Source organism: Penicillium psychrosexuale, assembly GCF_028828465.1.
Source record: "Penicillium psychrosexuale strain IBT 29551 chromosome Unknown utg000004l, whole genome shotgun sequence".
Taxonomy (NCBI): Eukaryota; Fungi; Ascomycota; class Eurotiomycetes; order Eurotiales; family Aspergillaceae; genus Penicillium; species Penicillium psychrosexuale.
This window is the reverse complement of record NW_026643189.1, coordinates 7,918,346-7,941,458: the sequence shown is the minus strand read 5'-3', so window position 1 is coordinate 7,941,458 and position 23,113 is coordinate 7,918,346. Positions and strand designations below refer to the sequence as shown.

General features: G+C 51.0%; 9 protein-coding genes across 9 annotated transcripts; 5 read left to right on the top strand and 4 right to left on the bottom strand.

The window, feature by feature from the left end:
• Window positions 1-653: 653 nt before the first annotated feature.
• On the bottom strand, window positions 654-1,584 carry N7518_008873 (putative polyadenylation factor subunit CstF64; the record flags this gene model as incomplete). The annotated part of the gene is made up of 2 exons (XM_057189800.1): window positions 654-1,480; window positions 1,533-1,584. The coding sequence occupies 2 exons, from the start codon at window positions 1,582-1,584 to the stop codon at window positions 654-656; spliced, it is 879 nt and encodes a 292-aa protein (XP_057041503.1).
• A 172-nt stretch (window positions 1,585-1,756) lies between these two features.
• On the top strand, window positions 1,757-2,846 carry N7518_008872 (prohibitin subunit PHB2; the record flags this gene model as incomplete). The annotated part of the gene is made up of 4 exons (XM_057189799.1): window positions 1,757-1,931; window positions 1,982-2,050; window positions 2,107-2,462; window positions 2,523-2,846. The coding sequence occupies 4 exons, from the start codon at window positions 1,757-1,759 to the stop codon at window positions 2,844-2,846; spliced, it is 924 nt and encodes a 307-aa protein (XP_057041502.1).
• Window positions 2,847-3,204: 358 nt separating this feature from the next.
• rmt2 (protein-arginine N5-methyltransferase) lies at window positions 3,205-4,458 on the top strand (the record flags this gene model as incomplete). The annotated part of the gene is made up of 1 exon (XM_057189798.1): window positions 3,205-4,458. The coding sequence occupies one exon, from the start codon at window positions 3,205-3,207 to the stop codon at window positions 4,456-4,458; it is 1,254 nt and encodes a 417-aa protein (XP_057041501.1).
• A 119-nt stretch (window positions 4,459-4,577) lies between these two features.
• N7518_008870 (putative DUF221 domain protein) lies at window positions 4,578-8,366 on the bottom strand (the record flags this gene model as incomplete). The annotated part of the gene is made up of 3 exons (XM_057189797.1): window positions 4,578-5,614; window positions 5,665-8,132; window positions 8,200-8,366. The coding sequence occupies 3 exons, from the start codon at window positions 8,364-8,366 to the stop codon at window positions 4,578-4,580; spliced, it is 3,672 nt and encodes a 1,223-aa protein (XP_057041500.1).
• A 906-nt stretch (window positions 8,367-9,272) lies between these two features.
• On the top strand, window positions 9,273-12,405 carry N7518_008869 (MCM DNA helicase complex subunit MCM4; the record flags this gene model as incomplete). Its single annotated transcript, XM_057189796.1, has 3 exons — window positions 9,273-9,564; window positions 9,636-11,758; window positions 11,815-12,405. The coding sequence occupies 3 exons, from the start codon at window positions 9,273-9,275 to the stop codon at window positions 12,403-12,405; spliced, it is 3,006 nt and encodes a 1,001-aa protein (XP_057041499.1).
• A 982-nt stretch (window positions 12,406-13,387) lies between these two features.
• vtc4 (putative vacuolar transporter chaperone (Vtc4)) lies at window positions 13,388-15,981 on the top strand (the record flags this gene model as incomplete). The annotated part of the gene is made up of 4 exons (XM_057189795.1): window positions 13,388-13,392; window positions 13,470-13,932; window positions 13,983-15,516; window positions 15,581-15,981. 4 exons carry the CDS (start codon window positions 13,388-13,390, stop codon window positions 15,979-15,981), a joined length of 2,403 nt encoding a protein of 800 aa, XP_057041498.1.
• A 320-nt stretch (window positions 15,982-16,301) lies between these two features.
• On the bottom strand, window positions 16,302-18,532 carry N7518_008867 (fungal specific transcription factor domain-containing protein; the record flags this gene model as incomplete). The annotated part of the gene is made up of 7 exons (XM_057189794.1): window positions 16,302-16,755; window positions 16,821-16,970; window positions 17,029-17,188; window positions 17,250-17,424; window positions 17,487-17,547; window positions 17,602-18,374; window positions 18,461-18,532. 7 exons carry the CDS (start codon window positions 18,530-18,532, stop codon window positions 16,302-16,304), a joined length of 1,845 nt encoding a protein of 614 aa, XP_057041497.1.
• A 275-nt stretch (window positions 18,533-18,807) lies between these two features.
• Window positions 18,808-19,508, top strand: N7518_008866 (NuoB/complex I 20 kDa subunit family protein; the record flags this gene model as incomplete). Its single annotated transcript, XM_057189793.1, has 2 exons — window positions 18,808-18,989; window positions 19,058-19,508. The coding sequence occupies 2 exons, from the start codon at window positions 18,808-18,810 to the stop codon at window positions 19,506-19,508; spliced, it is 633 nt and encodes a 210-aa protein (XP_057041496.1).
• An 87-nt stretch (window positions 19,509-19,595) lies between these two features.
• Window positions 19,596-22,961, bottom strand: N7518_008865 (DEAD/DEAH box helicase; the record flags this gene model as incomplete). The annotated part of the gene is made up of 10 exons (XM_057189792.1): window positions 19,596-19,627; window positions 19,687-19,801; window positions 19,894-20,314; window positions 20,433-20,605; window positions 20,640-20,880; window positions 20,938-21,099; window positions 21,147-21,318; window positions 21,374-21,842; window positions 21,892-22,074; window positions 22,131-22,961. The coding sequence occupies 10 exons, from the start codon at window positions 22,959-22,961 to the stop codon at window positions 19,596-19,598; spliced, it is 2,799 nt and encodes a 932-aa protein (XP_057041495.1).
• Window positions 22,962-23,113: the final 152 nt, after the last annotated feature.

The following is a 23,113-nucleotide window of genomic DNA, read 5'->3' as shown; positions in this document are numbered from 1 at the left end:
ATGGCAAATGGTTATAGGCACCGGGGTGTCAATGAGCTCATACACCTCTATTATACTCAAATATTGATATCAATGCCTTCTCTGCTGTAGGTATTGCAATCGAGATTACGGATTATTATGCCGGTCTCGAACGTGAGTAGTGGTTAATTGATGGGTTGGCAGTTATCCACCGAACATTGAAATCATGTGCACAGATAGGATTTGCTGAAACATCACTATAAGACAGCTGACAGCCATTGCGAGAGAATGTCTAGATAATATTAATTCTATATTTCACCATGCAGCTTAGGCAATCCCACAAATGGTGAGGTAACCCTAGAGGCTTTCTCCGTCACCGACAAACGCGCCAAACATATCCACGGGTTAAGGCATAGATAAACACTCCAAAGGGAAGGCAAGTTTAACGTTGATTGTAGAAACGAAGGACTGAAAGAATCAAGATATCATTCTGTTACTATTTTGAAGGCAGACCTTGAAATTGACCCGGTATGCAAATCAATGAGGAAAAATGACAACCCCTTTACGCCACCCATTCGCCTAGTACAGTGGCATAAGAAAATGAGAAAAAAAATATTGGCCATGTCATGCTCGTTCTCGACGAGCAAGCCACAAAATATCTGAATCGAAATGCAGTATCAAGAGAGGGTAATACCCTACCGCATGCCACCCTGCATCAATTGCTGGCGTAGCAGCATGATCTGGCTTCTTTCCATGGGAGGCAGAGCATCAATAGCAGCCTGGGGCATGCTGAGGACTTGCTGAAGGAGTTCCTCCTGGCCGTGCATCGGGGCGGCAGGTTGAATCGGGGGAGGCGCGAAAGGAGTGCCGGTGACAGGCGGTGTAGAGATCTGACCAGGAACACCATACTGTTGAAATTGTTGAGGGGTTGGCTGTTGAGCCACTTGGGGGGGCTGGGCGGCCTGTTCGACGATAGAACCAAGCAGCTGGTATTCGACCAGATTCATGAGGAGTAGAGCCTGGAAGACGGCGTAGGCGAGCTGAGGCGCTTGGCGCAGCAGCTCAGTGGCACGTGCTGGGTCGGCAACCGCAAGAGATTTCATTTGTGTCAAGACATCGAGCAATTGATTTGGTGGGAGGGATGCGAGAGTATGGGAGATGGCGTTGGGGCAGTCGATCTGAGGCGGGAGTTCCACGCCTGGGGGTAGAGGAGGCAGTGGCGCTGAGCCTGTGATTTGTTGCTGCTGTGTGGTATCTTGGTTCACCATTGGTTGCGACTGCTGCGAGTAATCTGGGGGTACGGAATCTTTCTCGTTGTTGTGAGGCCAATCAACACGGATCTTGCGGCCCATGACTTCGTGATCGTTGAGGTTGCGCACCGCCGAGGCAGCGGCGTCGGCGTCTGCAAAATCTGCGAATCCATATCCTTTGGGCTTGCCGGTCTCAGGATTCATCATCAACCGGAACTTTGTAACGGTACCGGCCGTGCTGAGGATGTCTTTGACTTGTTCCTCGGTGAGGTCTAGAGAACGATCAGTATCGCGCAGGTTAGACATGCAGCTACGGTTACATACTGTAGGGAATATTCCCCAGGAACACGCTCTTCCCAGTCCGATCGGGCGCCATGATTGCGATAGGAAATGAGATGCCAGTGAGAAAGCGAAGAAGTCGAGGCAAGCAAGAAACGCTGATTCTGCCCGACTTTCCCCCACCGCCCGAAACCTCACCTCATCCGCTCAAGCATCATACCAAGTCAGTCTTCATCTACTCCAATCTTTTCCGCGCACTTACTCACATCATGTCTCAAAATCAACGGGAGGCTTGGGAGCGCCTGCAGCTTATGCTGTCGAAGCGTAAGGCTGGCTTCGGTGGCGGCATCCCATCCGGTGGTGGCCGCGGAGGCATGGGACTCGTCGGAACTCTCGTTCTGGCCGGTATTGGTACCTATGTCGCGTCAAATGCTCTGTTTAACGGTATGTTAAAGTCATCTGCTCAAGGAATCAAATTTCTAACTAGTTTTTAGTGGACGGTGGTCACCGTGCTATCAAGTACTCGCGCTTCGGTGGTGTCCAGAAGGAAATCTACAACGAAGGTATGAAACCCCACGAGCCAGACACGGAGCTCTCTCTCACATTTGGATGACCTTAGGAACGCACTTCCAAATTCCTTGGTTCGAGACCCCAATTATCTACGATGTTCGTGCGAAACCTCGCAGCATCCCTTCTCTCACCGGTACGAAGGACTTGCAGATGGTGAACATCACCTGCCGTGTCCTATCTAGACCCCGTGTCGATGCTCTGCCCCAGATATATCGAACTCTTGGACAAGACTTCGATGAGCGGGTTCTGCCTTCAATCGTCAACGAAGTGCTGAAGAGCGTTGTTGCTCAATTCAACGCCAGCCAGTTGATCACACAGCGTGAGAATGTTGCTCGTCTGGTGCGGGACAACCTGGCTCGCCGAGCTGCCCGTTTCAACATTGCTCTAGATGATGTGTCTTTGACAGTATGTACCTCCTCCCCTACCTCCAGCCCAAACAGCTTCTAACACGCCATCTCCACACAGCACTTGACCTTCTCCCCCGAGTTCACAGCCGCGGTTGAGGCCAAGCAGGTCGCACAGCAAGACGCTCAGCGTGCTGCATTCATGGTCGACAAGGCCCGCCAAGAAAAGCAGGCCTTCATTGTCCGCGCACAGGGTGAGGCCCGCTCCGCCGAGCTTATTGGTGATGCCATCAAGAAGAGCAAGAGTTACATCGAGCTCCGACAGATCGAGAATGCTCGCCAAATTGCTCAGATCCTGCACGACAGCGGTGGCAAGAACAAGCTCTACCTGGACAGCCAAGGATTGGGTCTCAATGTCAACGCTCACAGCGAAGAGGGCAAATAATTTCATTCCGCTTGATACTTAATGGCGCTGCGTGGAGGGATGTGAATTATTGTACAAATAGCTGGATTACCAAGCATCTGAATGCGGTCTCTTCTCTATTTTCTTTCCAAGTCTCCTTGAAACATAGTAATTCTTTGCAAGTAGTGTAGACCTCTAGGTAGGATGCGGGGACAAAGGCGGCGAGACGATTTTTCAGATTCGGAGGGGCACCACTTCGGTAGTTCAACACACTTGACTAGCATTGACTAGCAAGTATCATCTTTAATTCGTGAGTATCAGTTGGAAAAACCAGCTCAACGAGTTTTTTTTTTCTTTTTGGAATTACTCTTCGCAAAACCCCGCTAACAGCCCTTAGAGCATGCCCGAAGTCACCGACGATACCCCAGTGCACCTCACCGAGGTCGACATCGACCTTGACGTGCAAGAGATTCTCCTCGCCGCTTCGCAGCATGACCAGTCCAAGCTGCGCCGCCTCCTCCGCACCCAGTCTGTGCTGCCAGATGCTGCAAACGTTAAAGACACCGAGACCGGCTTCACACCTCTGCACGCCGCAATCGCCGCCTGCGAGCCCGATACAGAGGCAGTCAGCATCAATGGCTCAGACTCCAATCCGAATGATCTGGATGCCGAGACCGTGAAATCAGCAGTGGAGACTGTCAAGTTTCTCCTGCAGGAGGGCGCTATCTGGAACGATCTAGACGCGAACAACGAGACACCCGGCTGTATCGCGGGCCGCATTGGCGCTCTCGAGCTGTACGAGCTGATCGTCGACGCAGGTGTCCGCGCAGAGTTGTTGATGAACCGCCTCGACGCGTACGAAGAGCTATCCGATGATGACGAAGAGGAAGAGGAAGGCGAGACCGAGGCTGAGACAGCACCGGAACTCGTCGATGCATCCGCCGAACCCACGACAGAAACCACAACCACAACTACAACCACCCCGGCCAACCCCGAAGTATCCAACTCGCAATATCTTGAATCGCGCCTGAACATCCAAAACGACCGGATCCTGGACGCAGACCAGAACGGCGTGATGATGCGCTGGGAAAGCGACATTATGCGCAAGTCCGCGATAGCACTGCTCCCGACGCCCGGCCTGAAAGTCCTAAACATCGGTCACGGGATGGGCATTGTGGACGGATTCTTCCAGGAGCAAGGGCCGGCTGTGCATCACATTGTCGAAGCGCACGAGGAGGTCGTTGCAGAGATGAAGCGACGCGGGTGGGATACTAAGCCCGGTGTTGTTATCCACCAGGGTCGCTGGCAGGATATTCTTCCTGACCTTGTGGCGGCTGGGGAGACGTTCGATGCTATCTACTACGATACCTTTGCGGAGTCATATAGTGATTTCCGGGACTTCTTCTCTGAGCAGGTCATTGGATTGCTGGAGCAGGAGGGTCGGTGGGGATTCTTTAATGGTATGGGTGCTGATCGCCAGATCTCATATGATGTCTACCAGAAGGTGGCGGAGATGGATCTCTTCGAAGCTGGCTTTGATGTGCAGTGGGAGGAGATTGCCGTGCCCAAGTTAGACGGTGAATGGGAGGGTGTACGCCGGGCTTACTGGGTTGTGGATAATTATAGATTGCCCCTGTGCAAATTCATGGATTAAGGGAGATCTTGGATGATTTCATGGAAAGGATATTTAAAAAAAGGACATTGGATGTCTATGACTGAATACGACGCTTTAAAATGCTACATAATGGCTGAAGGAACAATGTACAAATGTTATCACAGCTGAATCAAATCCACCTCCGAGAAATCTGGAGGACTGCGACTGAAGATCGTCCGACACTTGCCGTCTAGCGCCTGGTACTCATTGCTGATCCAGATATGTTTGCTAAACCGTTGTGTTCGGTACACTTCGTCGTCACTCACACCCAGATCATCACGCGGAATCCAGATGACAGGCCGCTTGGCGCGAAGGGCCTCGTGCTGGAAGGCACGTTGTACCAGCTGGTCACGCTCATCGGGCGTAAGATCCTCTAATTCGTCGTGAATACCGGCAAAGAGGGCTTGGCCGACTGTGCTGGGGGCTGGTGCCTGGGCCTCGGTGTCTTGGGCCATCTTTTCCCGCATATCACGTAGTGTCGGTGTGGAGGTTGCTGAGTTCTGACCGAAAAACTTAGATTTCCGGTTTAATGAGCTGGAGGCCCATGATGGACGTTTGTCTCCAAGCTTGGGTGCTGACAAGATATCCGAGTTTTGTCGCATCTGGTTTGGAAAATTGGTCTCCAGAGGTTTCAGCTCGATGTCTTCTTGCATCTCCTTTATCTCCTTTCCGTGCTGGCGCTCTTCTTGTTCACGCTTAGCGAGGGAGCCTTCGATATCACCATCCTCGTCATCGTCATCATCAAGAGCGAGACCGAGGCGAGCGTGCTGAGCACGACGAAACTCTTCATCACGTCGAACAGCATCATCTTCCAAGGTAATGGGCAGATACCGGATCAGTGGATTGAACGCATCGTTGAGAAGAATTTGGTAACCGGCCGTCAAAACTAGAACAACAATCATGCAAATAGCCTGTCCCTTGCAGGCGACATCGTCATCCGCGTTCCGAACCAAGAAGAACAAGCCGATTAGGCAGACTTCCATAACGTAGATTCCCGTGAATAGCTGATTAATAGCTCGAGGGAAAAGAAGGCCACCGGTGTCAAATCGAAACTTAGTCACATAGAGTGTGTTGTAGCGATAGACGAACCAGAACAGGCCGAAGGTGATGATGTTGAAAATTAGAATCAGAGGTGCGATCACACAGTAGATCAAACCTTGGAGAATTTAGTCAACGGATTCTATCAAAAAAGACGAGACGACTTACCAATAGAGGCTAGGGTGGTATAGACAGGGAAGAATGTACCCCATTGCATCTGATTGAGGTTTGTTGTTCGTGCCCACTTCTTCCGGGCAGTAGAGTCCAAAATTGGAGCTAGAATGAACCAGCTCACCAGGCCAAAGATTTGTACAAGGGCGCCAGCACTCACAGACATGGCTTGTAGAATCATGTAAGAGAAGAAGTAGTTACTAGACTTCGGGATGTTCACTGCTAGGAGTTGTGGCCAGCTGGTTACATCAGTGACATTCTCAATGATCGTCGAGAAACTGGAAGCGATGGTGACAACCAAGAACAATTGCACAAAGAGGAATGCAAAATAATAGTTCTGGACAGTGAGCTCGATGGACATGCCGGTGAAGAGGCCTTGCGTGCGGCTCAAAAAGCGAAGGATGAGAGGGAGCAGCGCCATCAAAATAGCTAAACACAGCGCAGGAAGAATACCCTGGATGGCAGAAATGAACCAGTCTGGAAGCTTGCCAAGCCAGGCAAGCCATGGAAATGCACCCTCCAGGTATGCCAATTGTGATAGTAGTCCGGTGAAGGCGACGGGGAACGCCCACCCAACGACCATTGCGCAAACTAGTGTGATGATGCCGAAGGAACGCAGGTACCGTTCCCACCACTTGATCGACATATTATCCCAAATCACATCATCGGGAGATATTTCCACGACTCGGGGTGCCATCTGCTTGGGGAGATGGTGACTGACAGCTTGACAGGCCATGTGGGCAGCGACTTGGTGATTGAACTGGATGAAGGCCGAGTTCATTAAAGGGAACCCCTCGGGGTGCTGTTGATCGACTTCGATCTCCAGATTCAGACGAGCGAGCTCCTTTCGACAATAATCGATGGTGTCAACCTTTTCCCCTAAAAGCCAGATCGAAGGCATCCAACTCCAGCCAAATATGGGTAGACGCATGGTATCTCGGTCCTTCGGCCGGATGTATTCTTTCCACAGCGGCTCTCCGTAGTCTTCATTTTCGAAATTTTCGTTATAGGCGATAGGGTATCTTTCCCCTTCTATTTCGTCTCCCTCCTTTCGAGCATGCTCGTGTTTTTCGTTCTCGGATTTCTCGAAGTCACGATGGGTGGCATGAGTTGCAGGCGTTTCGGGTGCAGTCAGTGGATATTGGTCAGCCTCGCGTACACCCTGCGATTTTGTATGAGATGACATTCGTCTCCAGAATGGTGGCTTCGGCGGATCGCTGCACATGGTGGCATCCTGGTCTGTATTCTGTCCTGGATCCGGTCCTATGGGCTTCCCTAAGTTCAAACTCATGTGCTGACTTCGCCGGAGCCCCACGGGTTTGGCGAGTTTTGTATCAGATTGGCTGCCAGAGGCAAGAAGACCTGGGACTGGAGGGGTGTTTGCACGAGGCGGAAGGATGTCTGGAGTTGCAGAATGACCGGGACCTGAGGGGGTATTTGAACGAGGCGGAATGATGTTATCTGTAGTTGCAACGAAGCCCCCAGTTCGAGATAACGGTTTCTTGAAGCCTCCAAGCACTGTTTTGCCCAGTTTCCCTACCCCTTGGCCAACCGCCCCGGCGGCGGCAAGGGCAGGGTCAAACATTCGAGGTCCGTCCTCCGACCGTTTCTCTTGGGGTTTTCTGTGGAGCATTTCTTGTACTGTATGGGCCTGATGAGGATTACCAGAGCTGATACCAGGACCCATAGCCATTTGAGATGCCCGTTTTTCAGCCGCCTTTTGCTCTTTTTTCTCTGCACTTGATTGACTCTCGCCGGCCTTCTTTGCCTCCGCCTTGGCATTTTTGAGCTGTGCCTTTTTGCATTTTGCAATCAATTCTGTCTCGGCGCTTTCAAGCTTGAGAGCAAGATGGTTTCGTGCTTTCACTTTCTCGTTCAAGTCGTCGAAGTTGCGGTTGAGCCAAATGTTTCGCACGCCTCCAGGGAAAACATCGAAAAGCCTGTCAAGGGCATCCATGGTGAGCCAATCAGGTGGAATAGAAGTAACGAGCACAGTGGTAGCAGAAGCACGGAGTCGATGCTGGGGAGACGTCAAGTAGGCCTGTCGCAGGCGAATGTAATTCCGAAGTTCATCAAAAAACACAGCACAGACATAGATAATGGCAATCACGGCCATTACCAAATGAGCCCAGTACCGACTCGTGTGCTCAGGGGTTACGTTACCCCATGCCAGCTGGTCCAGACCAGTGACGGAATATCTAGTGCCCGAGGTACCATTTTCGTATGTCTGGCCCTTGCCACCAGCACGGTTTATTGGGAGTAGAACAGGTAATATCACGAGGCCCAGAGGAAGGAAGATCTTCAGAAGCATGCGCAGATAGCGTAGGAAGAAGTATGCATCAAGCCCACATTTCTGGATGAATTCCGAGCTGGATGTACGAAAGACTGGGACAATCCAACGGAAGAGGCCTGGCGGTGATGGGGTTGTGCGTTCTCTATCTGGTACCAGATAGGTTCGCGGTTGACTGGATATCAATTTCGGTCAGTCCAGCGTCCACGTTCTCCTTTCCAGTGGGGTTTCAGGGGACTTACTATATACGACTTAGTTTACCTTTTAGTAACAGAAAGAGGAGAAACTCAACGACGAAAACGACAATGGCCGTCGCCAGCGACGCCAGGAAGGTCGAGATTGAGACACCTTCGGCGGTTCGGCCGTGGCCGCCAGTGTGTTCCAGCGCCTCCTCCAAGCCCGAAGTCATGACGATCAGCTCGGGTATTGCCGAGGGAAATGGGGACTAGGACGCTAATAGGGGTACCGAAGAAGATGTCACGGCAAGAAGCATCACGATATGTCGTTGTATGCACTGATGGATGTCGAAAGTAATCGCCTGTAGATTGAGGGGTTGAATAAGAAGGAGCTCTCTGATAAGAGAAGAAAAATCACAAAGAGAAACCCACTTGCGCAGACCTAGGGCGCCAACCTGATCAGCTGTGGGGGACGAGAGCCAATAACGTCGAAATTGGTCTTTGAGTAATATCTTGGTTTATGAGGTGAGTGGCGCGAGGACTGAGCTGGCGGTATGATATCAAGAAATTAAGACGTTGACGAACAGGGATGATTGGAGGGATCGTGGGAGCGCCGATCGAGGATACAATGACATCAGGCGCTAAGTGAAACAGCCCAAAGAAGTCACGGCAGCTTTAGATAGATTCTAGTGGAAGGAGAACAAAGATTGCTTTGTGTAACCGAGCGCCTCGGAATTTGATCTATATTTATAACAAGGAATAGCTCCTTTTTTCCCAACTATAACAACGTTGATACTGGATAACATTGCGAGACCCCTACTACAGTAGTATTGAAGCTTTTAGTGGAGAGAAAAAAAGGGAAAGAGCGGTGATTGGCCCCTGAGTTGAAGGTCCACTGATGTGGCAGTGCATTTATGTAATTCTCAAAGTCCACCAGCCACAGGGTCAGGAACTCCATGTGGCTGGCGTTAAAACACGTCGGCCGAAAGGGGAAACCACTTAGAGCGTCGGTCGCGTCCACGGTGGCAGAAACCGCGTTCCGCCCACAGCTTTTTGCTCTCCCTTTCTTCACTTGTATCCCATAGACCACCAACCCACCTGATCATCGTCTGGTATCAGCACAATAATTCATATCCACCATGTCATCACCAACACAAAGACGGAGTGGTCGCTCCTCTAAAAATTCAACTTCATCGCCTAGTTCTTCGTCCCGACAGCAGCCTCCTAGCAGTCCGACTTTTCAAGCAACCCCCCGTGCCTCGAGACGTCCATTGGCTGGGGGAGCCGCACCCTCTTCGTCCCCCATTTTTTTCCAATCATCCCCGACGAAGGGAAATAACAATGCCGAGACTCCAGATGAACGCATGGCCGATGCCAGCTCAACGGTAGACGATGGCGACAGAACCCCGCGGGGCAAACCCGGTGTGAGAGGTACGAATTTGGTTGTAGCAGAGCAGCACCTTTTGTTTTTTTTCCAATATTGATCCCTAACCGCCTATCAGATTCTTCTCCTATTCATTATATTCCAAGTTCTAGCCCAACTCGAGGCTTCGGTCGATCTGATATCCGTTCCGACATCCGCTCCGATGCATTGAGCAGCGCCAGCAGCGGATTATTTGTGTCACCGGGAGGCCAGGGCCGACGGGGAGGTCCTCATCGCAGCGATTTGCATTCTGGGGGCTTTGGGTCTACTTCCGGTCGCCGTAACCGTGTGTTCGTTGACGCCAATGGAATGCCCACAGGTGATACAATGCCTCGCTCTGATGCCACTTTCTCGAATATCAACCCTGGCACCTCCGAGGCTGAAGCCATAGCCGGAAACTCCACTCGTGTGATCTGGGGAACCAATATCTCGATCATAGATTCAATGTCGGCGTTCAAGAACTTCCTGTATAATTTCGCCACAAAATACCGCCTCTGGGCTGACGGCGCCACCGAGGACGAAACCAGACTACTGGGAGAATTAGCAGAGAGACATGAGTGCATCACCATGTGTAACAACATGCGACGACTCGGTGTGAACACATTCAATCTCGATGCTGCTAACCTGAAGTCATACCCATTGACCCGCAAGTTGTGGCACCAACTTTCCGCATATCCGCAAGAAATCATTCCTCTTATGGATCAAGCTTTGAAGGATGTGATGGTCGATCTTGCCCTCAAGGAAATGGACGTTCTTCGGTCAGAGAGCCAACGCGCTGCTCAGCCTCGTGACCGACGTGGTCAGCCCATCCTCACTTCGGACAATGCGATTCCGACTGTCGATGTGCCGGATTTAGTTGGTGAAGTGGAGGCGATAACCTTCAAGGTTCTCCCCTTCGGTTTGGATCAAACCGTGAACATGCGTGATCTCGACCCAGCCGATATGGACAAGCTGATCAGCATCAAGGGCTTGGTCATTCGTGCTACTCCCATCATCCCCGATATGAGAGAAGCGTTTTTCCGGTGCAGCGCTTGCAGCTATGGTGTGCAGGTCGACATTGATCGTGGCAGAATCGCCGAGCCAACGGTCTGCCCTCGAGACGGTTGCAAAGAAAAGAACTCAATGCAGCTCCTTCACAACCGTTGCACCTTCGGTGACAAGCAAGTCATCAAGCTCCAGGAAACCCCAGACAACATTCCTGACGGTCAGACTCCTCACTCGGTGTCTTTGTGTGTCTATGATGAGCTAGTCGATGTTTGCAAGGCCGGTGACCGTGTGGAGGTGACCGGTATCTTCCGGTGCAGTCCCATGCGTGTCAATGCTCGTCAGCGCTCGCAGAAGTCACTCTTCAAGACGTACATCGATGTTCTTCATGTGCAGAAATTTGACCGTAAGAAGATGGGCATTGACATGTCCACAGTCGGGCAAGAAATGTCTGAGCAGGCGGCGGAGGCAGATCAGGCGCGCAAAATTTCAGCCGAAGAAGAAGAGAAGATCAAGCGGACCGCCTCTCGTCCCGACATCTACGACCTATTGTCTCGTTCCCTGGCTCCCAGCATCTACGAGATGGACGATGTGAAGAAGGGCATCTTGCTACAGATGTTTGGAGGCACTAACAAGACCTTCCACAAGGGAGGTAATCCACGCTACCGTGGTGACATCAACGTTCTTCTGTGTGGTGACCCCTCGACCTCCAAGTCTCAACTACTGCGCTATGTTCACAAAATCGCTCCGCGCGGTGTCTATACCAGTGGTAAGGGTTCGTCAGCTGTTGGTTTAACTGCCTACGTGACCCGCGACCCGGACACTCGCCAGATGGTTCTCGAATCCGGTGCCTTGGTTCTGTCCGACGGTGGTGTTTGCTGTATTGATGAGTTCGACAAGATGAACGATTCTACACGATCTGTCCTTCACGAAGTCATGGAACAGCAGACCATCTCTATCGCTAAGGCGGGTATTATTACCACGCTGAACGCCCGAACATCCATCCTGGCCTCTGCCAACCCCATCGGCAGTAGGTACAATTCTAAACTGTCTGTTCCGCAGAACATTGATCTGCCACCTACTCTGCTCTCTCGTTTCGACCTGGTATACCTGGTCCTTGACCGTGTTGACGAGACGGAAGATCGTCGCCTGGCCAAGCATTTGGTCGGCATGTATCTAGAGGATAACCCCGAGAATGCCAGCTCACAGGAGATTCTGGTAAGTGCCATTTCCCCGGATGATCAATTCGCGAGATTTCTAACCGTTCTATCTAGCCTGTCGAATTCCTTACAGCCTACATTACATACGCCAAGACCAATTGCCACCCTGTGATCACCCCCGCTGCCGGTGCTGCACTCACCGAGGCCTACGTGGCTATGCGCCAGCTAGGTGATGACATCCGCGCCCAAGAGCGCCGTATCACTGCCACCACTCGACAGCTGGAGTCGATGATCCGACTTTCCGAGGCGCACGCACGCATGCGTCTGTCACCCGAAGTCACCGTCGGCGATGTTGAAGAATCCGTGCGTCTCATCCGCTCCGCCATCAAGCAGGCCGCCACCGATTCCCGAACCGGTCTCATCGACATGGGCCTTCTGACCGAAGGCAGCAGCGCCTCTGACCGTCGTCTTCGCGACGACCTGAAGAAGGCGGTGCTGTCCCGCCTTGATGAACGTGGCGGTGTGAGTGGTGGTGCGGTCCGCTGGACCGACCTGTATCGCGATGTGAGCGAGCAGAGCGACCTCAGACTCGACCACAACCAGTTCGGTGATGCGCTGCGCTCACTGGAGGCGGAGGGCTCCGTGAATATTTTCGGTGAAGGTGCTCGTCGCAGTATCCGCCGGGCGGCCATGAGCATGTCCTAGGTGGCTGCGATGATACCATGATGTGATGATAGATTAGGCTGCATGTCGTCTTTTAAGGGTGTTCTGGTGTTGGTGTTTTAATGGGTAATGATATAGGATTCGGCCCCGGAACTGTTGTATATGGTAGATTGATCAATAATAGTATTTTTCCAAACTCATGAGTTCCCCAAGGTTGGCTTTGTTAGAGACCAAGACATGTGGAAAGGTGAGAAATCACATGCATCTGGCTAGACCCAGCAAGCACAAAGCGGGTGTGGGGCTCGATTCGATCATCTTGCAGATGGCCCTGTCCATCTGCAACGAGCATTGAAAAAGAAATTGAAAAGCACGTTTAATATTGGACTGTGTAGGTTCTAGTTCTATAGGTTGTGTGTGATATAATAACAAGGCCTTGGAATAGCCCTAGAGAGTAGAACAATCCTGCGCAGTGGGAGATCGAGAGAGGTCAACAGAGAGAAAGACGAGGAAGACACCAAATTCCCACGTGCGCCCATGACTGGCCGGATTGTTCACGTCACCAAGGGGGGTCTGTATTGCGGATACAGCGTTACCATACCATAATTACCAGAAGTACATCTCGATTGCCACGATCGTGCTCCTTATAACCACCAGTATAGCAAGTTGATGCTTATTTTGAACTCACTACAGTTAAATAGGATACTCCAATGCCATTCAGCTCTCCACTATGTTAAACTCCCCCCCCCCCCATTTAAAGGATTGATACCATATTCTATCGCCTCGACTATTACCACACCCACTTGGCCACGATGGGGCCGTCACCCGCTAGTCATCGGACTAGCCAAGTTCGGGGGTCCATTATAACCTCTTTTGACTTTCTGTCTTCGGATAAGCTGAACTCTCCGAATTTGGCCTCTCCCTGCCTCCCTCACATCTTTTTTCTTTCTTCTTTCTCCTTCTCTTTCTTCTTCCTGTCATGAGCTTGGGATAAACCCAGACTCCCTCACATTTCTCCTTGCCCACCATGAGGTATCTAATTCCCTGTCTCGCTGTCTTCCAGCCAATTCCACTCCCCGCGCATTTATACTGACTCAATTGTCTCATAGGTTCGGCGAATATCTCCGTTCTTCCATAATAAAGGAATTCTATCCTTACTACATTGCCTATGACGATCTCAAGAAAGCTCTGAAGACCGATTTCGTCGACGAGCCAACGTCCGATAACACCAAGCCCGCCCGCAAAGAATGGACCGAGGACGATGAGACAAACTTTGTTTCCTTGCTCGAGAGTGAACTAGAGAAGGTTTTCTTATTCCAGAAGCGCAAGAGCGAGGAGATTGTTGCCCGCATCCAAGAAAGCGAGCTCGCGGTGAACGATGTCGTCTCCCGTTTGGACAGCTCGGCCGATTCCCGTCGCCAGAGTATTCGAGCTTCTCGCCCCGCGCCCACCGATGCGGATTTCTTGATGCTTGAGCAGGTACTCAGTGATATCATTGCGGATGTTCATGACTTGGCCAAATTTACTCAATTGAACTACACGGGTTTCCAGAAGATCATCAAGAAGCATGACGTAGGTTTTCCTTCCAGGTCGCCCCTATCAATTCGCTAACAATTGCACAGAAAGAAACACAATGGTACCTCAAGCCAGTTTTTGCGACACGTCTCAAGGCCAAGCCTTTCTTCAAGGACAACTACGACGCCTTTGTGATTAAACTATCCAAGCTGTATGACCTCGTCCGGACCAAGGGTAACCCGGTCAAAGGTGATTCGTCTGCTGGTGGTACTCAACAGAACTTTGTGCGTCAGACCACCAAGTATTGGGTGCACCGGGATAATATTACGGAGTTGAAGCTGGTGATCTTGAAGCACCTGCCGGTGTTGGTCTTCAATGCCAGCAAGGAGTTCGAGGAGAAGGACACGGCCATCTCCTCTATCTACTTTGACAACACGGACACTTGGGAACTGTACCAGGGTCGTCTGAAGAAAACAGAAGGCGCTGAGGCAATTCGTTTGCGTTGGTACGGTGGGATGGAAAGTGACCAGATTTTCGTGGAGCGAAAAACCCATCGCGAGGACTGGACGGGAGAAAAATCCGTCAAGGCGCGCTTCGTACTCAAGGAGAAGTATGTCAATGCCTATCTCGACGGCCGGATGACGGTTGAGCGGATCTTCGACAAGATGCGCAGGGAGGGTAAGAAGAGCGCGTCGGAGATTGATGATTTGGAGCAACTAGCTCGCGAGATTCAGTACCGCGTCATTACCCGCCGCTTGGTGCCTGTCACCCGTACATTTTATCACCGTACTGCATTCCAGCTGCCAGGTGATGCCCGTGTTCGGATCTCTCTCGACACGGAACTGACCATGATCCGAGAGGATAATATGGACGGCCGTCAACGGTCTGGGAAGAACTGGCGCCGTATGGATATCGGAGTCGACTTCCCATTCTCCCAGCTGCCTCCTGAGGATATCGACCGGTTCCCCTATGCCGTACTAGAGGTGAAACTGCAGACCCAGGCAGGCCAGGAACCTCCCCAGTGGATTCGGGATTTGACTGCTAGTCACTTGGTTGAGGCAGTCCCGAAATTCAGCAAGTTCATACACGGAACAGCGACCATGTTCCCTACTCGTATCCACCTACTTCCATTCTGGTTCCCACAAATGGATGTAGATATCCGCAAGCCTGCGACTCGTCAATTCGGTATCCACAGACCGCTGGCGAGTACCTCAATATCTGCCAATGATGAAGATTCGGATGATGACGAAACGCCGAGTGCGCAAGACACGCCCCCGAACGAACACGCCACCGAGCATCAAAACGGATTGTTTGAGACCAATGGCAACGAACTAGATATCGAAGAACGTATCGCCGCTCAGCCCTTGCCCGGCGACGAAGACTACCCATTGTACGACTCGGATGACGAATCTGTATACTCCGATGAACTCGAAGAAGCTCGTCGTGTAGGAGGGGCGTACTACGCACAGAAATTGGCCAAACATTATCTCTCTCGGGCTGGTCACGCTGTCGCACAGGGTCTTATGGCGTTAATCCCCCGCCCCCGTCCAACATCCCTGCCTCCCCCCGAACAGCGTGGCATCGCTGTTTTGAGTAACCACCGACGCACCCTACAGCGATTCCAGGCTCCCCCGGGTAAACGTAAGTCGGCTCCATGCATCTTGTGCATCAATTCCCCAAACTAACACACTTCCCAAAAAATTAGGCATCTTCGTTCCCATCCGCGTGGAACCAAAGGTCTACTTCGCTGCCGAGCGAACCTTCCTCTCCTGGTTAGAATTTTCCATCATCCTCGGCGGTATCGCCGCAACCCTCCTGAACTTCGGCACCGATTTCGCGACCCTCATCTCCTCCTGGGCGTTCACCATCCTCGCTGCGGGTGCCCTCATCTACAGTCTTTTCCTGTACATCTGGCGCGTCGACAAGATCCGCAAGCGCCGTGACGTCAAACGCGTCTACTATGAGCGCTGGGGTCCGACAGTCGTCAGCATCGGACTTGTCGTAATCATTTTAGTTAACTTTGCGCTGCGCGTGCGGGAAGGCGGGTTTATGGCTGCGCCGGGATCGGAAGGCGAGCCTCGGCACGGCGGGCATGGGGAACTGTAGAACTCTTGGTTTGTTTGGAAAAGAAGAACTTAATCGTTCTCTTTGTTTTATTGGGTTGACCACCTTCTTTACTGCTCGTTGGCTAGGCGCCTCTTACGTTTGTATCTATGGTGGCTTTGGGCTGGGGCGTTGGGAGATTGTAAATCATGTACAAATCGCATACATACCATTGCAAATAGTGTGAGAATGGCACTCGATTACGCGATTTCTTTGCTTTCGTTTTGTAGATGTTGTAAATTACAATAATACATACATATTCCAGGGCCTGTATCTCATAAGCGAGTGACAACCCAGAACGCGTCCATGAATCAGCAATATTACTAAGGGTAAGATATATCATCTTCACAATAAGCTGTAGGCTGAGAAGGTGAGTTCAGAAAGGCATCTTCGAACAGGTTCCCGAATGGAAACGAGAAAGGAAACGCCATGCCCATGCCGTCTTGCGCAACTTGATCAAATAAGCCTGCAGTGGGGTTGATACTACCAGGGTTGCTTTCGTTATCAAGTTGACTCGCACCATTTCCCATCGAGGATCCTGTTGCTGAATGCTCTGCTACCCTTGCGCCATCTTGTGTCTGCCCACCTGCAGAGTGTCGCCTAAGCAGGGATTCGTAAATTGGATAGAAGGCTGCAAGTACCGGGAACCGATCTTGCAACTTGTCAAGTATCAGCATGCATAACTGGGCGCGATGGTGTGAAATCCATCGGACACCAGTATCCCCTCTGTGAATGTTGACAATATAGATTGAGAGCACGGACAGCACGGGTGCAACTCTGCAAAGGCTTTAGCAAAACCGCCCCGGATCGATTGGGGGTACTTTATTATGGAGACGACGTACATGCTAGCTGCGGCTGCATAGAGAAGATCGCTTGCCATGAGTATTTCCAGCATGTTGTAGATCTCCGCACATATCTCGAATGTCGGAGTGCCTGGTCCGGTATTGAGAGAAAACCTTGGGTTGCTCCGATGCAAAAGTAGCCGGTATTCCCTATAGATTCAGAATCAGAATGGAGATATTTTGAAGAGCCATTTGAAAGTCAACTTACTGGTATAATATATGGGTCAATATAGCCCACTTGCTGCTACTTGGCGACAACGACCTGAATTCCGGGGGAAGGGATGAAGAGCACAACGAAATTTGCTCTAAACAGATATCTTGTGAATGACCACTATCTTCGTCAAATTTAATAGTGAAGAAGCGATCCACTGTAATATATATTAGCAAGGAAATACATTCAGAAATATGATATGATGATGGATGTTGAACCTGTCCGAGCTAGTTGCACAGCATTTATCACGAAGGTATTTGCCTCATCGGGGTATCTCACTTGAGACCCACTGGCTTGGTCAAAATCTGCTTCCGACAGAGGGGGGACATTGCAAAGTCTTCCTTGCACGTGTGGGGGACGATCGAGAAGCATAGACAGATTTATGTCCATGGCCTAGTTTAGAATGTCAGACCGTGATAGAGCTGGGGCTTTGTTGAGCAATAACCGACATATACCATCCACCATAATCTTCGCCATAATTTTCGTTCTTTCTCTTCGAGACGGTTATATGACTTTCTGGAATACTGATCAGCCGCCCGTGGCTCACATTGGAGGGGTAAGTAGACTCACATTCGATGCAGTCCTAAAGCCTGCGCCATTCCCACAGAGATACCAACCCAGTACCAAGGGTCTTTGTGTTCTAGAAGACCATTCCACCAATAGCCCATAAGGAATGTTGATTGAATCGTCGCTATCGCATCGGTTTCATATCCAGCATCGTAAAGGGATTTGGCTCTCTGGTAAAAAGTGAGGCTTGCAGCGTATCGGGACACAAATCCGGCACTAGCAATGACGGAATCCGAACAATTTATAGTGGCAGCGAGGTAGATAGCATTCAAGAGCAAGTGTGAAGATTTGTCTTCCTCGAAAGTGACAAGAAATCTTGACTTATCAAGAATAGGTGCAGCAAGTGAGAAATGGAAGTAACAATCGAGAAGAGCCTGGCTCGTCTCTTGTGACGGGAGATCAAATGCCCCTTGGTTCTTGATTCGCTCAATAGTATATATGTGAAGCTTTTCGATTTCTTGCGTCGTCGGCCTGCCCAACCGGGCCAGCATTGCCCCGTGGAGGTGGTCCTGAAGTGGGCGAGCATCCGTCGTACCCCCGAAAGGATTTCCAAACTGTTGGATCAAATAATTGAGATTGGAAGAATCTCCAACATATGGAGTTTTTCCACTTGGGCCTTGAGCTGGGAAACATGGCTCTTGCCGTGGCTTATCTCCATCATCCTGAGCATGAGTGGTTAGAGGGGGGTTGGAACTCGTCAGTCCTTCATACGGCGCATTGCGGGAGGCCGCCGAAAGATCACTGCCTAAGTCTGCTTGAGTGGCCAGGAGAGGAAGCTTTCGTCTCCTGGATCTGAATTAGTCCTAGTATGATGGCTTGGGTCTTGAATCCTACCGTCCACGACGAGATATAATCAACTCACATTGGCGCCGGGCATTCCGACAGTTGGAACACGCGACACCTTCACTGCGGTCACATTTGACCCGCCGGTCATGACACAGACGACAAGCGATTTTGACTGGACTGCTGCGCGGCATTTAATAATTGTCAAAGGCAATTGTCCGACTCTTAAGTTCGGCGTCTTGACTTCGGCGAAGTTGGTGAACGCAGACCCACAAAGTCGCCGAATTTGGGCTTATCTGATTGGATGTCCATTGATACCTACCCTCTCATTGGATGCTCAACAACAACAGTTTAGAAATAAGTATAAAAGTTCTCCAGGGAGGGATATTTACTCAAACCAGCAAATTATTCAAGTTGCTGCCGAAGATGCTTTCGAATACATCCTCTCGAAGCATGCTCCGTCGCTCCAATCCGAAACAATGGTCACAGTGTTGCTTGCCCACCACCGCAACGACACGATACCTACGCACATCTTCAGAACCTGGTAGCTCTACATCTGCACCCGTACCATTCAAAAGCCAGAAAGATGGAGCGTCCGGGTATCTTCTGTAAGTCCGATACTGAATTGCCAACTTACAACCCGACTGATTTATAGTTCTAACATTTTTCTACCTAGGGCAAAGGCAGACGAATTGGTTAACTGGGGAAGACAAGGCTCCCTTTGGCCTTTATCATTTGGACTGGCCTGCTGTGGAATTGAAATGATGCATACCTCGATGCCACGTTACGATCAGGACCGACTGGGCATTATTTTCCGTGCCTCGCCACGGCAGGCCGATGTCATGATTGTGGCCGGTACGGTGGTCAACAAGATGGCTCCGGCCGTGAGACAACTATATGATCAGATGCCCGAGCCTCGGTGGGTGATTAGCATGGGCAGTTGCGCCAATGGCGGGGGATATTACCACTACAGCTACAATGTTGTACGTGGTGTGGACCGCATCGTGCCTGTGGATATTTATGTGCCTGGATGTCCACCGACTGCAGAGGCCCTTCTGCAGGGTATTTTTCTTCTCCAGAAGAAGATGCGGAGGACGCAGGTGACGAGGATGTGGTACAGGCGTTAAGCGAGGGTTGAATGGGAGTATATATATCCTACTACTCCTGACGCCACGGAAGATATGCAACGCTTCAAATGCCAAAAACCGTGATATTCATTCTTCCACCTCGAACTGCATCTCTCGCTCTATAATATAGACCCGTCAGTATACACCTAGAACAAATTCTCTACAAAGTACAACATACCCCAGATCTTGGTCGCATGTGCAATGATCGTCTCAGCCTTGACCAGCAGTTTCGCAGCATACCTCTCCGTCTCTGTTGGGTAGAGCTGACTTTTCTGCGCTTTGCGGGGATTGGCCTACGCACATCAGAAACACGTCAGTAGATGATCACACACATGCATAGCCCAGAAATTCTCTTCAAGATAACCCAATAAGACCAAAAACCCACCATCATAAGAACAGGAACCAAATCCTTCGGCTCAGCTTCCGCCAAAGCCCTCAAATTCTTAAATCCATTATCCCTAAGCAAACGCGCCGTCCAACTTTTCACAAAAGTGACCTGGGCCATCTCAAGCAGATCCGCGCGCGCGCCAGCCTCAAGCCTATCGCGCATATGATCCAAGACGGCTGCCATCATGCCCCAGTTCATGCGCTGACAGAATTTGACCATGCCGGCGGCGAAGCCGTGGCACTGCTGTGCCAGGGTTTGAACTGCACCGCGGGGGGTGTTGTAGCGTTGGGCTATTGTTGATATGGGGACTTCGTTACTGAGATCGCGGAGTTGGAGGGCTGTGTAGGCGCGGCAGTAGATGCGGGCTTGTTTTATCTGGGCTGCGGTGTTTTCTTTCAGAGAGGCGCCTGATTGGGCCCTGGAATAGGAATGTTAGTTTGGGGTTGGTTTGGTCTCGTTTGTTTTGAGGGTGTGTGTAGAATTGTGCGCGATATGTGTAGGAACCAGGGGGGTGGCAGGAGGAAGGGGAGGCGTACATTGTGTTGACGAAACCTGGTTGGACTCCGACTAATTGTAGAGCCCGGAGACCGCTCTCATCTAGCCTGTCTAGTTGATCGCGGAAGACTTGCCAGTCAATGGGGGTGTTCACGGCTGCTTGGAGCGGAGTGAACATGTAGAAGATGTGCATGTCACCGTCCATGACAAAGGCCTGTAATGCTCGTTTCAGCTCTTCGTGAACGAACAGGCCGTCTTCGGTGTGAAAATGCCGAAGCCACGATTGCCTGTCCTAATGGTGTGGCTTCGTAGGATTCGTCGTTTCGCAAAATAACAAGGTCTTCGTCGACTAGTTCCTGAAGAGCGGATTTCATGATGCTGTATGCGATCTTCTTGTCCAATGTTTGGTAGAGAAGCGTGCACCGAACATATTCCTTGATCGCCTCGTAGCCGGATACCAACCCCGTTGCCACGGCTTCGAGTAAGGCCCTTTAGGGTGTGAGCGAATGATTCAGGGGCAATAATAGAGTAGGACAAGATACATACCGCTTGAGGCCTCTTTTCTCGGGTGCCAGGCAGCTCTCAATAGCTGGCATATCAGCGTCCAACAGATCGCAGACAGCCTGCATATCGGCTTTCACGCAGATGAGATAGGTTTCGCCGGCGTTGTCCTTGCCTTTGCGGCCAGCACGACCGCACATTTGACGACTAATTTTGTCAGCTTATACTCCTTACTCCAAGAAGAAGGTACCTACAACATAGCCGGACCCACTAATTGAGGCCCCATGCGCGCACCATTGATGATAACTCGTCTCGCCGGGAGGTTTACACCAGCGGCAAGACTGCACGTGGCCACGAGGACTTTGAGCACACCCTGGTCATAGGCCTGTGCAATTAGCTCCCGCTCTTCGGTGGTCATCCCAGCATCTAAGTGGTTATTGGTAAGCGTGGAAACTGGCCCCATGGATGGATATGTACTAACTGTGAAACCCTGTCCCTCTGATTATTGTTGTCTCCAAAGCCGGGTCCAGTCCACAAGCGAGGCTCCGCAATTCTGCGAGAAGGTCGAGTCGTTTATTCAACTCTTCCGGCTCCGCTGGCGGCATCGCTTCACCGATAGTCGCAGCGTGAATTTGGCATGCGTTACGGCTGCCACAAAAGACCAATGACCCAAACCCAGCTGCTGCAGTTTCGACTGCTAGCGCTACCATGGCATTAGTGGCAGGGTTGCTGAGCTGCTTGAAGGTAGAAGGTTCAATTATTCGGTGTGGAGGAATGGTATCGTGTAGGGACGCAGCTGCAGTCAGCTTAGATGCCGTCTGGAACAATTGCCGCGAGGTTGCAGCTGGGTAGATTCCATTCTCGTATACCAAGTATTCCTCAATAGGAATTGGCTTGTATGTGGAGATGTAGAACTTGGCGTTCATCCATTGTGCCAGCACTTCGGTGTTCTGTACACCTGTTAGAGCAGTCCACCGAAGGCTTGAACCATAGACTTACGGAGAGTGTAGCACTCATCCCAACAATCTGGGTGTCCTGCTGTAATAACAGCAGCTTCGTGACCATCAATTCCAAGAGATAGCCCCGGTGTTCGTCATCGAGCATGTGTAACTCGTCAAGAACCACGACTCCCAGGTCTCCAACGCTACACTCTTCGATGGCGTTGTTTATCAACGAATTGGCCTAAGGAAATAAATATCAGAGCTCTGCAAACAACACTGAATCTTAATCGTGCACACCTTCTCTATCGTACAAACGGCAATATCAGTATCCGCCCAAGAGGCTGTCGTCCGACTTCCGCCAAAGAAGCCCGTCACTCTGATATTCTTGTGCAATTTGTTCCATCGCCTGCAAGGAAATTTGGAGTCATTTTCATCATCATCCGGGATGTTTCTTTCCACGTCTTGCACAATGCGACGCATCCACTTGAGCTTCTCCTGAACCAAAGCAACATAAGGCAAAACCAACAGCGCTTTGCGCCCTGGGTTTTCGATAATGCGTTTCAAAAGCAGAACATCCGCAACAAGAGACTTGCCACCGCCCGTCGGCGCCGTGTAAACCAAATGACGTTCACCGGAGAGTAAGCCCCTGGCCAGCAGACAAGATGCCTGCCATGGGTAGATATTCCTAACACCGAGAGCTGCAAAATTCGCCGTGAGAGCGGGCGGCAGGCCATACTTTGGGTTAGACAGAGAGAGCAGGGGGTTCTGACTAGAAGGTGGGGCAGTCGGTGCCACAGCTTTTGGAGGATCATCCGAGGTTGGCTCCGCGCCCGCGCCCGCGCCAAGATGAATCTTGCTGGCAGTAAAGCGATGGACGGGGGCGATTAGCAGATCTCGGGCAGACTGTAGCGGAGCTGATTCCAATATGGTGTCTGGATTGCCATTTTGACGAGGGAAAGTAGCTTGTTTTACGACTGGACCGGGCGGGATGTCGAGAACCTGCTCTGTGGGCTCTGTCGGGGGTCGTTTCTGTCCTGCCACGGGCGCTACATGATACGCTTGTCGACGGGCGAGATCAATGGATGTCTGGAATCCGCGAGACTGGACTTGATGACCCGTTGTCGACATGCCTGAAACACAGATCGATCCATTCGTCTGGGGAGGGGATAAATCCGGTTGTGTTTAATCAAAATTGGCCATCTCTCTGACTTTGGAAGGTTTATGTTTTATTTGATGTTGTTTGCCATGTTTTTCACGGTTTGTTGTTTTTCCAAGGTTAT